The following is a 16,788-nucleotide window of genomic DNA, read 5'->3' on the forward strand; positions in this document are numbered from 1 at the left end:
TTAGAGTTCAACATCACATGCAAAATTGCGTGTAATATAGAACTAGGGGGACTTAATGATGCGCATAACTGCACATCTATTGTGCGAAACCCTAATGACGCGCATAGCTGCACATTAGTTGCGCAAGGTCGTAATAATGCGCATAATTGTACATCAGTTATGCAAGGTTTTAATGATGCGCATTACCTGACGTCGATTGCGCAAGCTAAACGTAGCGCCTCTAAGACGGTACATGCAAGGTAAAAAGTGTACGATGGTGACACTAAAATATAAAGGATATTGTGGCAGGTTGGCAAGATCCTGACACTGCATAATGGCTGAAAAAGGACAGCAGGGCGTAAGGAGACCACACTAAGATAATTGCAGCACCTTTTGCAGCTTTATAAAATAAAAGGACAAGAACAAAACAGCGTGACACTAATATGTCTTTTTGTCCCCTTACGTGGCACTAAGGGACAAAAGCCAACATGTATAAATAGACACGACTTGGGCTGAAAACAAGATCATTCATCCACTCTAAATCATTCTCAAGGGTATTATCTTCTTAATACACAATTTACACTAACTAACCCGAGCAACCGGAATAGTCAGTTAGCACTCTTTGCGGTTTCAGGTAACGTTGTCATAACATAAACCCTAACACCGCCCTTGAGCCATCAGTTCCGGCTAACCCACATAAACCCTAACACCGCCCTTGAGCCATCAGTTCCGGCTAATCCGAATTATGGTGGGTCATATTTAATCACCCTTTCTGAGATCATCATCTCGTACTAGGGTTATTCACGGTGCTCCGGACCGGAGAGTTAAACTCAAGGAACCCTTAAATCCCCTTTATTTGTTGACCTTGTATAGACCGAACCCCTTGGACTATTTTATGCTTGATCAATTGTTACTCTGTATAACTTAACCCAAATGCAGCTAGTTTAGTTTAAACAAGCCAATTATGGAGTCCTAATTCTTTTTTTCATATCCTATCAAAACTAATGTTTTTTTTCTTTTTATCTATTAACACCAACTTGCTTGGATACTTTCAAGCATTTTAATGGATCATATCTTGATTACACGCCCTTTGTTGATTGCTGCATCTCTTCTAATTAGTACATCCACTTGTCGGACCATAACCTAAAAGCTTCCACATCTTTAATTCGAGATGAATGCAACCTAGTGGTCAGAGAATTGTAACATAAAACACAAGTCTTGGCTTCAATGACACCCTTATGTTACTTTGACTATCAGTTGCATAATTTTCCTCTTTCATTTTAGTTGTGGTACCGCTTAATGAGTCGAGGGTCAGTTTTATCCTTTATTTTTTACGATAGAAGTGACTCACTCTTACAAATATTTTATGACTCTTACTAATCATGCGCGACTCTCTTGTGCGACTTTATGAATGGGAAAACTAAACAACCTTTTTGAGTAATTAGAAAAAGATTAAACCAAAAAAAAAAAAAAAAAAATTAAAAAATGACTATTGTAGAATAAGCCAATTACATACTCGTATCAACATTTCTAGTACTTTTTTTTTTTTTTTTTGAAAGGCAAACCTAGAATGTACACACAAAATCACAAATATTTACATCTCACTGCCTCAAGTGAAGCTTGAACCCACAACTTCTTGGTTGAAGGGTTACACTCATACCGCTAGGTCAAGGGCCATTTGATTAGTACATGTCACGTTTACTTATATGAGTAGTAAATACGAGTATAAAATATTCTTAGGCATTTCCGTAAGTACATATACAATAGAATGTGATCATATATATAAAATAAATAAATTTGTGGATTTGTTACTCAATTAAAATATTTGGCTATTTGCTACTCATTAATCATGGCCCTTAAGTTTTGCTAGTTAAAGATGCGTTTGTTTACTTCTTAATGGAATAATTTAGGAATGGTTCAGCACTGAATGCTAAACCATTCAGCATTCAGTGCGTTTGTCTCTGACTTCTGAATGACATATAAAATATTGTACTGAATGGTTCATCATTCAGTGCTAAACCATTCAGAGATGAAACACTCTCTTAACCATTAAGAGGCTAAATTTTGGGTAATATTATTCTTAAATCGTATTCAGAACACTTATCAAATAAGTATATTGAAGTTTTTGGTTAATGTTAAACAAAAACAAGTTGATTTAATTCATTCATATTGATTATTCAAAATGATTATCAAACATCTTATTGTTATCTTATTGTTATTCAGAACTAAATTGAATAACTAAATTAATTCAGAACCTCTGAATCATTCAGATTATGAATCATTTAGTGCTTAATCATTCAGATTTATCAAACCAACGGTCTCTTTTTCATATATTTCCTTTTTTTTAATATTAATTTCATAATGTAACATGTGCAAAAATCATTAATAACAATCGTGTCTGTTTTTTGACTCGTTTAAAATAAAAATACTATATAGAGTTTAACAAGTAGTTAGTATTACCATTATTAATGATTAATGGTTTATTTGGATAAAATGAGTATTACGAAAGCTAAAATAATTACGGTTCAAACTTCACCGCTTTACAATCACGAGAAATATGTTTTTTGATTTGTAAAGTTGTTGGTTAAGAAATTGATAAGGTTAAAGACTAGTCAAAATACGAGTAACAAAAACAAATGTAATTTATCTATCTGATCCACTTTTTAAACTTTTTAAATTAAGTTTTATGCTCCTTTTTGCTTTTTTTTTTTATCCCTTAATTTTGAATTTTGATTTGTTCAAGCCTCAGTCACGGTCAATTTTCTTCCAGGAATAATATCAATCACGTCAACAACTTTTTGATATACACGCCGCGTTAAAGTGTGATGCACAAAAATTTCATTACCATGCTAGCGTTAATAAGACCCTTATTATAATATAATTTTTTATCAATAAAATTTAAATTTAAAAAATATATTACGCCAAATATTTATAAAATAGACTCCATATTTTCAATTTCATTACTCCGTATATTACACATTCTTATTATTCTCATCTTTTAACTTTATCTTTATATCTTTATCTTTATATATATATATCATTCAATGATAATGTATGATCTCATATCCATATTCATTTAATTTTATTAAATTCATATCCATTTAAATATATTTTATACATTCATATCCATATCCATATATAATAAATAAAGCGGGTTAATAGATACCCATTAAATGTTAAATTCTTTTGAAGATATATTGTATTATGAAACCAAATCATTAAATTACCTTTTAACAAATATAAATATAATGTAATTTAATAAAAATTATACACAAAATGATAACCGGTGTCCGAGCAAAATATATTGTAAATGTATAAGGATATGTAAATGTATTTATATGCTTAAATTTTAGTAAATATGTATATTTTTATATGTATATATGTATTTTGAGTGACAAATAAGTATATTCGTGAATAATAAGTTGTCATCTATATTCGATCGATTAATTTTTATCATCCATTTAGATTATCAATATTTATTTCAATAGAACCGATGTACATCCATTGCCATTAGTAACTAAGATATGATTACACTAAAATGAAATATGTAAAATAAAACTATATAGTACATCCAACATATTTATTTCGTGGGAAAAAAAATTATCAACATCTTAAAATTTTAAAAAGTAAACATAAAGATATCATCATGATCAGTTAGGATTGTTTCCTTATATAAGCACCAACCTAGCTAGCTACAACACAATAAAACCTAAATCTTGATATTCCTTATCTTTTCTTATTTTCTTTTCATACTTCATTTCTTGAATCCCCAACAATGGCTAATGCTACACATCATCCCTCTGACTTGGAAAAAGGCAATCCTTCTTTGTCCGAGTCAACAAGTTATAAAATCCATATAGCTCAAAAGGTACCTTTATATTTGTACTAATAATTTTGTTTGCAAAATGGATATTTACACTTTTTTTATAATTAATCATGAGTGATTTTGTACAGTTGTTAGCAGAATTCATCGGTACATATTGTGTTATTTTCGCTGGTTGTGGGTCCGTAGCGGTTAACAAGCTATACGGTGGGACCATAACGTTTCCTGGTATATGCGTAACCTGGGGTTTAATTGTTATGTGCATGATTTACACACTTGGCCATATTTCGGCACATTTTAATCCGGCTGTAACGATTACCTTGGCATTATTGGGGCTACATCCGCTTAAAGAAGTATGTAATTTATGTCCATTAAAGAATTTAAGGAGTATTATTATACGTTTACATTTAAAAAATTTGTTGTTTAGTTTTGGGGAGGTATAAATGATTAGTTTCTTGTTAATGTATAGGTGGTTTTTTATATAGTCGTCCAACTGTTGGGATCGATTTTTGCAAGCGCAACGTTATCTTGGCTTATGAATGTGACTAAAGATGGGTTTTTTGGAACGACACCGGCTGGTTCAACCCTGCAATCGTTCGTTGTCGAAATCATCATAACGTTTATTCTAATGTTTGTTATTTCTGGTGCTACAAATGATCACAGGGCGGTACGTTTTTTTTTAAGGAAGAATAAGCGATATTTAATTTTTTAGATAAGATTAAAAATATCGCATTTATTATAGAATCAAAGTTATCTTATTTTGCGTACTGATTCCATTCTATCTTGTTTTTTAAATAGATAAAAAAGCATGGAGGGATTGCAGTTGGAATGGCAATTATGTTAAATGTATTTGTTGCAGGGTAAGTCTTTTTTATTTACTAAAAATGATATCTAGACTATATAAATGTATTTAGTAGATACTATAAAAAATTAACTGGATTAAATTATAAATAAAAAAAGATTCGTTCAATAAGAAAGTTAGGTACATTTTCAAATAATAAATCTATACTATATAAGTAGATTCACGTAGTATTACTCTTTTTACTAAGAGTGTTGATTCGTATCCGGTAAATTATCCATACACCACCAAACGTGCATTAGAATGTTGTACTAGTAAAACAGTTTTGGTGGTGTATGGCTAATTATTTTAATTTTTTTTTTTTTTGGCAAAATAACGATAACATAAAACAATGTCGACGAACAAAAGTACAATCGGACCAAACTCAAACCAAAGCTCGGAAGCTGAAAACGATCCCTAAAAAATTAACAAAAGAACCTAAGCTAACTAAAACCGAGCCTTGAGCAACCTTAACACAAAAACGTACATGGGTCTCAAACAAAAAACCCCATAAACAAAACAATCATAGACAATGACCAAATCTAAACAAAAACTACATAAAGGACACTAACCAACACCCGAATCAGCGGTGTACGAATAAGCTCCCTTTTACTAATGTGTTAATTATTTTTTCTTTTTTTCCTTTTATGAAATGAAATGAAATGTTTTAAATCGTATTTAATATCAGGCCAATTTCTGGTGCATCCATGAATCCGGCTAGGAGTATTGGACCAGCTTTAGTGAGGCATAATTATAAAGGGCTTTGGGCCTATATTCTTGGGCCAATTATCGGAGCAATTGTCGGAGGATTTGTTTATAATTTGTTGAAGCCAACGGAAAAGTCGTTTAGCGATATTTTCAAAAAGAAATCGGTGGCTTTGAAATGAGAAATCGAAATTTTACTATTTTGAATTTGTAGTTTTTAGATATTATAGTAGAGGTTTGGAATACCTTCACTTGTTGGTATGTAGTGCTATTTGTGTAGTCATGGACTCGTGGGTATATTTTATTTCATCAAATTTGGTAAAATAATTTGATAATGGTGTTTTTTAAATATTTTCCGGTAATTTATTCTTATAAAAGTTTTAGATTACTACTCCGTTACTATTTGCGCTTAAAGACCACGACTCGTACTGTTGGTACAATCTGCATAGATAGAAGTAAAGTAGTAACAGAGATATTGGAAGGCTGTTATTGGTGACGTTAAGCGTTGGAAGAGTGACCAGCAAAGTTTGGTGATTTATATTGTATTGGTGACGTTGGTTTACCAAAATTAATTTTTAGATCACTGTCAACTCTGACTGTGATATCTGTGCATTTTTTGATGAAAAAGTGAGTTTTTGACTTTGACTTTCATCAACTCAAAAGGTCAATATTTTGTGTCAAATATTTGTAGGGTAATGTGATAAAATATGATTAAAAATCGAGTGAAAAATAATAAATTAATAACTAAAATAAATTAATATTAAAATCGTTAATTGGTTCGTACATATATGACGCCTTGATTTTATTTTGTCAAAATTATTACTGGCGAATTGACCTCACGCTGCCTTAATCAACTTTCCGTTCGCCACTCCTTGTCCACATCTGTAAGACCCGAATATTTATTGTACGAAAGTGTAATTATGCTACATAGAGTGCAGGAAGCATTGTGTAACTAAACAAAGTTCAGATTCTGCCCAGACATGGGTGCGCGCCGCGCACCATAAGGTGTGCGCGCCGCGCACATGCCCAGCGACAGAATTCTGCCTTTTTCAATTCTAAGTTTAATGAAGGGCTTTTTGGTCTTTTCACTTGAGGCCGGATCTCAGGCCTTATCAGCTGGTTTGGATCCACTTTTGGATCATTTTCACATCCATTCATCACTCTCAAGTATATTAGAGAGAGAGAGGGAGAATTCTAGTGAGAGAATTGGGGTTATGGAGAGGAAGGAGCTTGAATTGATCAAAATCTCGGGTTTTAAAGTTGTTCACCTCGTTTCTAGCTTCGTTTTGGTTGTTGTGGTAAGTTCTAACTTCGAATTTCATTGTTTGATTTTGATATTCAAGTTAGGGTTTGAACTTAAATTGTTGATAAACCCATTTAAACTCATGAAGTGAGTTTAGTGTTGCTTGTAATCGGGTTTATTGTTATTGTTGGTGAATTTTGGGTCGGTGAACAAATTGGTTATGATTAGGACTTGTAATTGGATTTAATCACTAGGTTTAGTGATTATGGAAGTATTGGAACCCTTTTTGTGTGTTTGAAAGACTAATTTTGGAATGAAGTCAAAATTAGGGTTTTTGGGTGATTTTGAGATTGATAAGTGTTTAACACTTAAGATTGGGTTCATTGGCATATTAGAACCATGTTCACTTGTGATTAGTGATTATTGATTAGTTTGGACGGGTTGTGTTTATGAGTGCGATTGGTCGAATTTGCACTAAGTGTCGAATTGAGTTGGTTGTAAATCCACTCTAAGTGTGTTGTTGTATTTGTGATGAATTGATTAGGTATTTTCCATTAACGTGTTGCGGATTACTTGGAAGCATTTCATCAAGGCGACAAGGTGAGTGTTAATATCCTATGTGCATATGTATGTGTAGGATGGGTGCGGGCTGGGTGAAGTGGTTCTCGGTTATAGAGCTCACTTCACATATAGGTGGATTTTTTATGGACTTATGTAATAGGTCCAATTGGCACGGTTGTGCATTTTGGTTGACCACCGTTGGCGAGTTGCACACATGTGTGTATGATATCACATGGATTGTGATTTGGAGTTATAACCCCGACGGCGTGGGTTATGGAGTGGGAAATGAATATCGGTTGCTCGTATTCATAATATTTTGGGTAGTGAATCTCGGGTAGTGCGGATTCATGATGACTCGCGTTGTTCGGTCATCTTGTGATGAGGTAGTGAATCTCGGGTTGTGCGAATTCACTAAGGCTCGGATAGTTCGGCCAACCTCGGTTGTTGAATTGGTGAAGAAGTGAATATCGGGTTGTGCGAATTCACTAAGGCTCGGGTTGTTCGGCCAATCTTCATTGTGGTGCTTGGTATTTCGGTAATGGGTTAAGGGGTTAACCTTATTTCATTTATATATTGTTATATATATATTGTTTTATTGTCGTGATGTAGCTAACCCTCCGGGTGTAGCTTCTTGGCGTTGTTCACATCGTCGTTGGTGAACTTATGTTTGTTGATGCATATTTTGCTTGTTGCTTAGTGATCGTAAGGTATGCTTAGATTAACTTGCCTTATTGCATGGATGCTCCGGTATGCGGTATTTGAATATTTGTGGCGTGTCCATTTTATGCATATATATGTATGTAGTATATTTTCACTCACTAAGCGTTAGCTTACCCTCTCGTTGTTTACATTTTTATAGATTGCATGGATGCGGTGGCTCGGGTAAGTGGGAACTAGTGGACTCGCATAGTTGCTTTAGAAGATCTTGCTTTTGGATTGATTAGGATTGCGTAGCGTATCCCCAATCGCCATGCTCGGTCTTTATATTGTGTTAAAAATCATGTGGTTGAAAACTTGTATTTTGTACGAAAGTCGTAAAACGGCCGATGTGGGCCCGGTCTCGTAAAACTCATTTTATTATTGGAACATGTTATTTTTAACTATTATAACATGTTGTGAAAAGCCTTTGGTTTAAATGTGTCAGGAAGTCGAAGATCTTTTCGCGTAAAACGGAAAAAGTGGACAGAAGCTGCCAGGCACCAGTGCGCGACGCGCACCTGGTACTTCTGCCCAGTTTTAATTTTTTTTATTTCCGCGTTTTTGGTCGGTTAACGGGTTGGGTTGTTATGGTGTCACACCCCCAAATAGGGCCTGGGGTATTTGTGACTAATTATATCAAATCAGAGTTGTATAAACGAGAACGACTCTACATGAGATGTTTTGTTGAGTTTTACAGCGGAAGATAAATATGTCTTTAATTGATATGATATGTAATGAAGACTCCAAGCATAGCAAGCAATCATCATCAAAGCAGTAGATATACAGCGGAAGCAATATTTAAGTACCTGAGAATAAACATGCTTAAAAAGTCGACACGAGGTTGAGTGAGTTCATAGGTTTGTCATAAATAATGATTTCAGTAATAGTGTTAGACCACAAGATTTAGTTTGTAAAGTAGATCTCGCAAGATCCAGTCAAGTTGATCTCCCGCAGGATCAAAAAGTTATGCCAGTGCGTGATATTTAGACTAAACGTTGTTTGCCCCGTGACAAGTTGTTCTGTCCTTGTAGTTTAATTTCATTATCAAGTAATACAAAGACTTAGTCAAATGTATCGAGGACGTTACTCCCGATAGGCCTATCCCCAATAATTAAGAATGCCGCAGCAATTAAAAATATCACTGTAGGGACTTAGTCGGACATAGCCGGGTATAGCATAGTTTAACAGTTGGTACTGATATTTAGACTAGACTTTCAAGTTTGCCCCGTAACAAGTTATCGTTTATACTTGTCGGTTGAGACTTGCTGGTCATAGCCCAACATATCACAGTTTAATAGTTGGTACTTGTATTTAGACTAGACTTTCAAGTTTGCCCCGTAACAAGTTATCGTTTATACTTGTCGGTTGGGGACTTGCTGGTCATAGCCCAACATATCACAGTTTAATAGTTGATACGTGTAAAACAGTTATAAAAGTTGCGCATGTATTCTCAGTCCAAAAATATATATAAAAAGGGAGCAGATGAAACTCACGAAAAATCAGTTTTAGTATTTGTATTCATTTCATAAAAACAGTTATAAAAGTAGCGCATGTATTCTCAGCCCAAAAATGTAAAGAGTAAAAGGGAGCATATGAAAACTCACCTTAAATAGCAGTTGAAGTATTCCACGCAAGAAGGAAAGTAAACAAGTAAGTGATCTGGATATCAACCTTGAGGTATAACGTTTGATTTGTTAATGTCTAACTTGACATAAAGTATGTTTATTAATATAGCAACTATATTGACAGTGACGGTTTTCGAGAAAAGTTCCTATTTCTCAAAAGTTTCTATTTTTGAAAACCTACTATTTATGAAAAACTTCCACTTATAGTAAGCTTCTAGTTTAAGAATGTTCGGGTTATAATTCTTAACAAAGATGTTGTACAATCTCGCCCAAACTTCGTCGCTAACATGCAAGTCACTTGAATGATCTATTGTTACCGAGAGGCCCAGGATCTCTTGACCAGAATCTAAGTCTTGGCATTTGAGATCCACAAGCGTCCCATAATGGTAACAAGGATCACCCTAGGCCACAAGTAGCGGTGATGTTTGTAGTATTTGTACGCTATCTTTAATTATAACCTTCACGTTAGGTGCGTATATACATATATATTCATTAATTCGATTTTAATTATAACTCCTATATATTAATTCATAAAAATACTTTTATAATTTTTAGTAACATATATTACTAATTATAACATGTTATTTATTTTAATTTTAATTGCATATAATTTATAACATTATTTACATTTTTCGGTAAAAAAATAATAAACGGAAGTAAAAAGTAAAAAGTAAAAAGTAAAAAAGTAAAAAGTAAAAAGTAAAAAGTAAAAAGTAAAAAGTAAGAAAAGAATACTTACTAGTAGTAATTCTTTAAAGAGAGAATGAGAGAAATTTTGGTGTGAGTTTGAATGAGAAATGAGGGGTATTTATACTTGAAAAAATTAGGTAAAAAGAATAAAATAATTAAAAGAAAAAGAAATATTTTAATTTTTAATGGGATTTTAAAATTCAAAAGTATTAAATGTTAGGTCATGGAATAATGCACAAAATAAAATAATAAAAGTAGTATTCCATTATAATTTTTAATTAAAAAGTAATTTATTTATTTATTTATTTATTTATTTATTTAAAAAAATCATTTATTTTAAGGATTTTTTTTATATTTTTTTTAAATACACAAATTGATTTACTACTTTTCCAAGAATATTTGTCAATATTTTTTTATTCATAATAACAATACTGATAATAAAGATATTAATTATTAATATCTGTGACGACCCGGAAATTTCCGACCAAATTTAAACTTTAATCTTTATATTATTCAGACACGATAAGCAAAGTTTGTTAAGTTAAATCTCAAGAATTTTAAACTGTGTTCATACATTCATTATAACCTCGACCAAATTCCGACGATTCACGAACCGTTATATATAAATAGATATGTATATGTATATATATTATAACTTGAGAATATTAATAAAGTATTAAACGTATAATACTTTACACGAACGTATTTGTTTCAATATGATTTTCGACGAAAAAAAAATATATTAAATGATTGAATTATCAGAAACATTGAATTATGATTACAAGTCTCTGTTGAGAGGTCCACTATGATTTGAGAAAATATATTCCTCTTAACGATATTCAGAATAATTTATAAAGCTATTTATAAATAAAAACAAAAAGTGTCATTTACGAAAGTTAGACAAAAGTTAGTGGAGAATTGGTTTTCATAATATTCTATTAATCTATTTTCAAACGTACAAAGACGTTTTCAGTTTAAAAAGAACTTTATTATTAAAACGTATATAACTTTTATAAATATCTAGAATCACTTTTGACAACTCATTACTTAACCAGTATAATAAATATAACGATATTTATATTTTATTTCATTAAATATATATAACGATTTAAATTAATATTATATATATTTATACGCGTATTATACATACATAGTTTTTTATACTTTTACTATACTTTAACTTTACCTTTACTTTACTTTTACTTTACTTTAACTTTAATAATTCATACTTTAATAATTCACTTTAATAATTCATACTTTAATAATTCACTTTAATATTCATACTTTAATAATTCACTTTAATAATTCATACTTTAATAATTCACTTTAATAATTCATACTTTAATAATTCACTTTTATAATTCAAAAATCTATTATAAATAGAATTCAATAGGTTTCATTATTTCATAGAAACTTGAAAATATTTTTCTCTAAACTCTCTCAATTGATATATATATATATATATATATATATATATATATATATATATATATATATATATATATATATATATATATATATATATATATATATATATATATATATATATATATATATATATATATATATATATATATATATATATATATTTGCTCTGTATTATTTCAAGATATTATTAGTATACATAAAATATTACGACGGAGTGATGTCCGAGTGATTTCAAAATAGTTTTTTTGAATGAGTCGAAGCTAAGGAAATTATTGGTTATAGCTATGGAGGTGATGGGTATGGTTCATGGGTATGCTCGTGAGGTCAATCTAGTGTTTATCATCTCCGCTGCATCTACGTACTTTCCTGCAATATTGAATCTCAATATTGATACGTTCGTGAATCCGAGGCCAACCTTGCACTTATTAAATGACGTTATATGTATTTTTACTACGAAATACAGTATTGTGAGTTTCATTTGCTCCCTTTTATATATATTTTTGGGACTGAGAATACATGCGCTATTTTTATTAATGTTTTACGAAATAGGCACAAGTACTAAAACTAATTCTACGTGGGTTTAAACCATAAATATACTCTTAGCTTGGTAACATTAAACTACTTGTCTATGTACGGTAGGCGCGAATCCTAAAGATAGATCTATTGGGCCTGACAAACCCCATCCTGACTATGGGATGCTTTAGTACTTCGAGGTTATTTTAAACACACCTGATCTGGTGTACTTCAGAGGGTAAAACATGAATGTTAAGGCTTGTTACCGGGTGCCTACAACTTATAGAATACTTTTATACACTTGCGAGTGTACATATATTTATAAACGGAAATCTTGTGGTCTATTAATATATTGAAATGATTGTTATGATAAACCTGTGAACTCACCAACCTTTTGGTTGACACTTTAAAGCATGTTTATTCTCAGGTATTAAAGAAATCTTCCGCTGTGCATTAGCTCATTTTAAGGATATTACTTGGAGTCATTCATGGCATATTTTGAAAGACGTTGCATTCGAGTCATTGAGTTCATCAAGATTATTATTAAGCCAATTATAGTTGGATGTATTATGAAATGGTGTGCATGCCGTCAAATTTCGTTGTAAAGAAAGTTTGTCTTTTAAAAACGAATGCAATGTTTGTAAAATGTATCATATAGAGGTCAAATACCTCGCGATGTAATCAACTATTGTGAATCGTTTATAATGTATATGAACGGGTCCTTTCAATATCTTGTTTAAAAAGGATATTAATAATAATAATATTAGTATATCAAATTAATGCGTAATTATTTACAAATAATTATTCGTGAATCGTCGGAATTAGTCGAGGTTAAATGAAATCATATAAAGATTTTTGTTTAAATTTTGTCGGAAATTTACGGGTTGTCACAGTATCCCCCTGTTAATAGAAATTTCGTCCCGAAATTTAGTTGTTGCCATCAGTCGGCGCTGTTTGTAAAAAGGTGAGGATATTTTCGTTTTATTTGGTCTTCACGTTCCCAGGTATGCTCGGGGCCTTTCGTGAATTCCAACTAATAGGATATTGTTTTGTTTCTAGCGTTTAAATCTTACGATCCATAAATTCTACGAAGTGCATTTTATTATTAATGCGGAGGTTATCTAAAGGATTTAACAAGAGTGTCATTGATTAGGTTTCCTCATAAGGAGATGATGACACTATGTAGGCATTTCAATACACATGAAATGAATAATAGTGAGCTTATTTAAACCTTGAGCGTTTATGCCATAATATTAGGGTAGACAAAATAGAGAGGAGTTCATGAAAATCATAATCATGAAATTTGATAGAGATCATCATTGTTTACAACATGGATATTGTAATGATGAATATGAGTTGAAAAATAGAGTTTTATCACCTTTGAATAATGTGGATAAAACGATTCGATTATAGAAAGAGTATAAATGAAGCTATCGCAAAAGATTGAAATGAGGAAATTAAATGTTCGCTTTAACTTTTGACGTAGTCACGATTGATTTCCGGGATTCAAGGAATTAGAGGAAATCTTCGTAGTCTATAGGATTTGATTCTCCGGTAATTAAGGAAATTAGGATTTTCTTTAATTAAATGCGGTGAATTGCCTCGATTGCTGTGTCTGGAATTTCGCTATAAATTAGCTTCTTCCGTTTCATTATCTTCATCACTTCTATACTTTCTTTCCTCAATTCATATTTCCAAAAGATTTGTTAATATGCTCAATCCAGTTCTTGTTCTTGACCTTATATTGGTTATCGCCACAATCTTCCTTCTTTTCCAACTCCCACCAGAGGAGTCTGTTTACTTCTATTATGCTCTAGGAATTATTGTGTTTTTAGTTCTCCCGTGTCTTTATATTGCTATACGCATTGATATACAAGGTTTGTAATTTCAGTGTTGTTATCGGGCTTTATATTTTCCCTTATATGTCGAAGCTCTTTGCCTTTTTATTCTCCTCTCGACTCTAAGTAAAGCGAGTAATGGTCTAGAATTTGTAGGTATGAAGGTTCTAATGAACATATTTAATGTTCTAAGAAAGCAATAGCACAATCTTGATTTGTCAAATTACCAGATAAAACTATCAAGAATATATGTTCTTGATATGTTTAGAGATTATATAGAATATAAGAGTCGTGTAACATGGCAAATGATGATTATAAAGTCTATGAATCATCATTTTCCATTAAAAATTTAGCATGACTTACTGTAATATAATCACGTTGGTCTGACGTCATTATATTATACTAACTCATGCTTCAATTCTCAACACTTCTTCAAAACATTTTAAACTTGAATTTTTTTAGAATATAGAAACTAATACAGTTTCCTTTATGATGTAATAAAGTTATTGCAAAGAGATAATTAATTGCGGATAAGAATCGTTATAAAGATATCTTCAGAAATATAGAGGATATTTATAACAAAAGATACAGTGATATCTTAGAATTTCTAAGATCGAAGGATGATAAAGAAGATTTGTCCGTAAAGGTTTAGAGTCAGGAGTATGGTATTCGTTAATGACCTCAGCAGATACTGAATCATTTGGATTCTTTGAAGGCAGGTTTAATCTTTGTGATTTATCCACAGCCTCCTTCATACTTTGCTCAATCCGTTTTCCAGTCCCAAATCTGAGCTTATACCATTCTTTATCATCAAACTTGTGGCCCTTAAGACCTTCTACAATGTTTTCTCTGCATTTAATGCATCTATATTTGAATCATCGGTTATCAATGGTTTCAAGAAATTTCGGTGGTTTGATGTGATAATTCATCATAGAATACGAATGAATATAATTCATGAATGTAGTAATCTTTAGGAAGATAACACATGCTAAAGCTTTACTTGAATTCCGATATGTTAATTTCAGAATGTGTAATTGATTTTGTATGAAGATGATTGTGTATCATTGTGAAGGTAGTGCGTATAATTAATGATTTATGAATCGAAATTGAAGAATGTACAATGTATTAATGTGAGATGTAAATATTTCTCGGGTATTACCTACCCGTTAAAATATTTTCACAATTAACAGTTTGTACAACAGAATTTACAATCTTTATGAAGATATACGTTCATATATGTATTTTTCAGATATAATCATGGATTTAATGAGCTAATATATATTAAACTCATCTGATTTGCGGTTTGGAACGAGAGTAAATAATCTCCAAAACCTTAGAGATTTCATAATTGTCGCGAAATATTTCGCTAATGAAGTTATGAATCAATACATTCATCGTTACACTTGATTTATTATGAAATGGAGTTTATTGTGTTGAAGCAGTGATTAACAATTGTTAAGTCATTAACGAAGGGATTACATCATAGCATATTAGTGATATGAATTAACCAAGTAGTACATACTAGTTGAGATTCTCACGTAATTGCTTAGTACGACAAGATTTATTATTGTTCCAAATAATATATATATATATATATATATATATATATATATATATATATATATATATATATATATATATATATATATATATATATATATATATATATATATATATATATATATATATATATATATATATATATATATATATATATATAAGTATACATATATAATTCTTCACGAAGAATGAGTCAATACATCTTAACTCATTATTATTAATATTCCTTGGTATCTATGGGACGTATGATGTTGATATCCGAGGTACTGAGTGATATGCGGATGTTGTTGTTGATGAAGCTGATGATGTTGGTTGTGATGCTGATGATACTGGTTATGCTGCTGGTGTTGCTGATGCTTGTAGATATCGCACCGTATTCTCCAATGCCACCACTCGAGCGCGAAGCTCGTTGACTTCTTCTACTATTTCGGGATGATTGGCGGTTGGAACAAGGGGGTGAATAAGATCTAAAATCTTCAATATTATATATTCGTGACGGGATACCCTGAAAAGAAGAGAGAAAATGGTGTTTCGGACTGGTTCGCCGGTAAGTGCTTCAGGTTCTTCGCCAAGAGGTGAATTCGGTTGGTGGAAGGGATCACCTTCTTCTTGCCTCCATTGATTAAGTCGGCTACGAACCCATCCCCAATTCATCCAGAATAGATGATGGCTGATTGGTTCGTTTGTTCCGGTTACGCTACTGTTGGAGCTCGAGGAGTTCGAGAAATTCATATTATGTGTTTGGAATAGGGTTTGATATGAAATGGGTATTGAATATTGAATGATATCTTCGTCTCCTCAAATAGTATATATAACAAAAAGATTTCCGTCATTTACGGAAGAAATTTAGGAAAAGTGTTAGACAAAGTATATTGAGTTAGATATGATAAGATATGATAAAATATACTCCACGTATGCAATAATAGTAGTATGACGTGTCGAGATTATAAAATGATAAGTATGTAATCTAATAATCTTTCGATTAAAGACTTTCAATTCGTATACTGTGATAACCCAATGACATTTTCCGATTCGTAAACCGATGCATAAAGGTATAAGGCATATAGGTACATGATATAACAGGGAGTTATATACGTTTGAGTATGAATAGTAACAATTATAGGAGTTTCAAAAATCATGGATAATATTTCATGTAATACATATGTAATACATAAAACCATGATAGATGACATAGGAATGTCAAGAATTTCAGAAATCATGGTGTCGCATTTAAATGCGGTGGCGTAATTGGATAATACTTAAAAAAGTGAGCGGAGTTCTTAGGT

General features: G+C 31.6%; 1 protein-coding gene across 1 annotated transcript; it reads left to right on the plus strand.

The window, feature by feature from the left end:
* Window positions 1-3,702: 3,702 nt before the first annotated feature.
* Window positions 3,703-5,672, plus strand: LOC139862285 (probable aquaporin NIP-type). The gene is made up of 5 exons (XM_071850858.1): window positions 3,703-3,847; window positions 3,934-4,155; window positions 4,272-4,469; window positions 4,601-4,662; window positions 5,329-5,672. The coding sequence occupies exons 1-5, from the start codon at window positions 3,755-3,757 to the stop codon at window positions 5,525-5,527; spliced, it is 774 nt and encodes a 257-aa protein (XP_071706959.1). The 5' UTR covers window positions 3,703-3,754; the 3' UTR covers window positions 5,528-5,672.
* Window positions 5,673-16,788: the final 11,116 nt, after the last annotated feature.

This window comes from Rutidosis leptorrhynchoides, chromosome 8 (assembly GCF_046630445.1).
Source record: "Rutidosis leptorrhynchoides isolate AG116_Rl617_1_P2 chromosome 8, CSIRO_AGI_Rlap_v1, whole genome shotgun sequence".
In the NCBI taxonomy this organism is placed as follows: domain Eukaryota; kingdom Viridiplantae; phylum Streptophyta; class Magnoliopsida; order Asterales; family Asteraceae; genus Rutidosis; species Rutidosis leptorrhynchoides.

Excerpts from the sequence above, each read along its gene's own strand:
- LOC139862285 (XM_071850858.1), top strand. The coding sequence starts at position 3,755 with ATGGCTAATGCTACACATCATCCCTCTGACTTGGAAAAAGGCAATCCT. Across the intron at positions 3,848-3,933 it reads AAATCCATATAGCTCAAAAG|TTGTTAGCAGAATTCATCGG; the intron begins GTACCTTTATAT and ends GATTTTGTACAG. Across the intron at positions 4,663-5,328 it reads TTAAATGTATTTGTTGCAGG|GCCAATTTCTGGTGCATCCA; the intron begins GTAAGTCTTTTT and ends ATTTAATATCAG.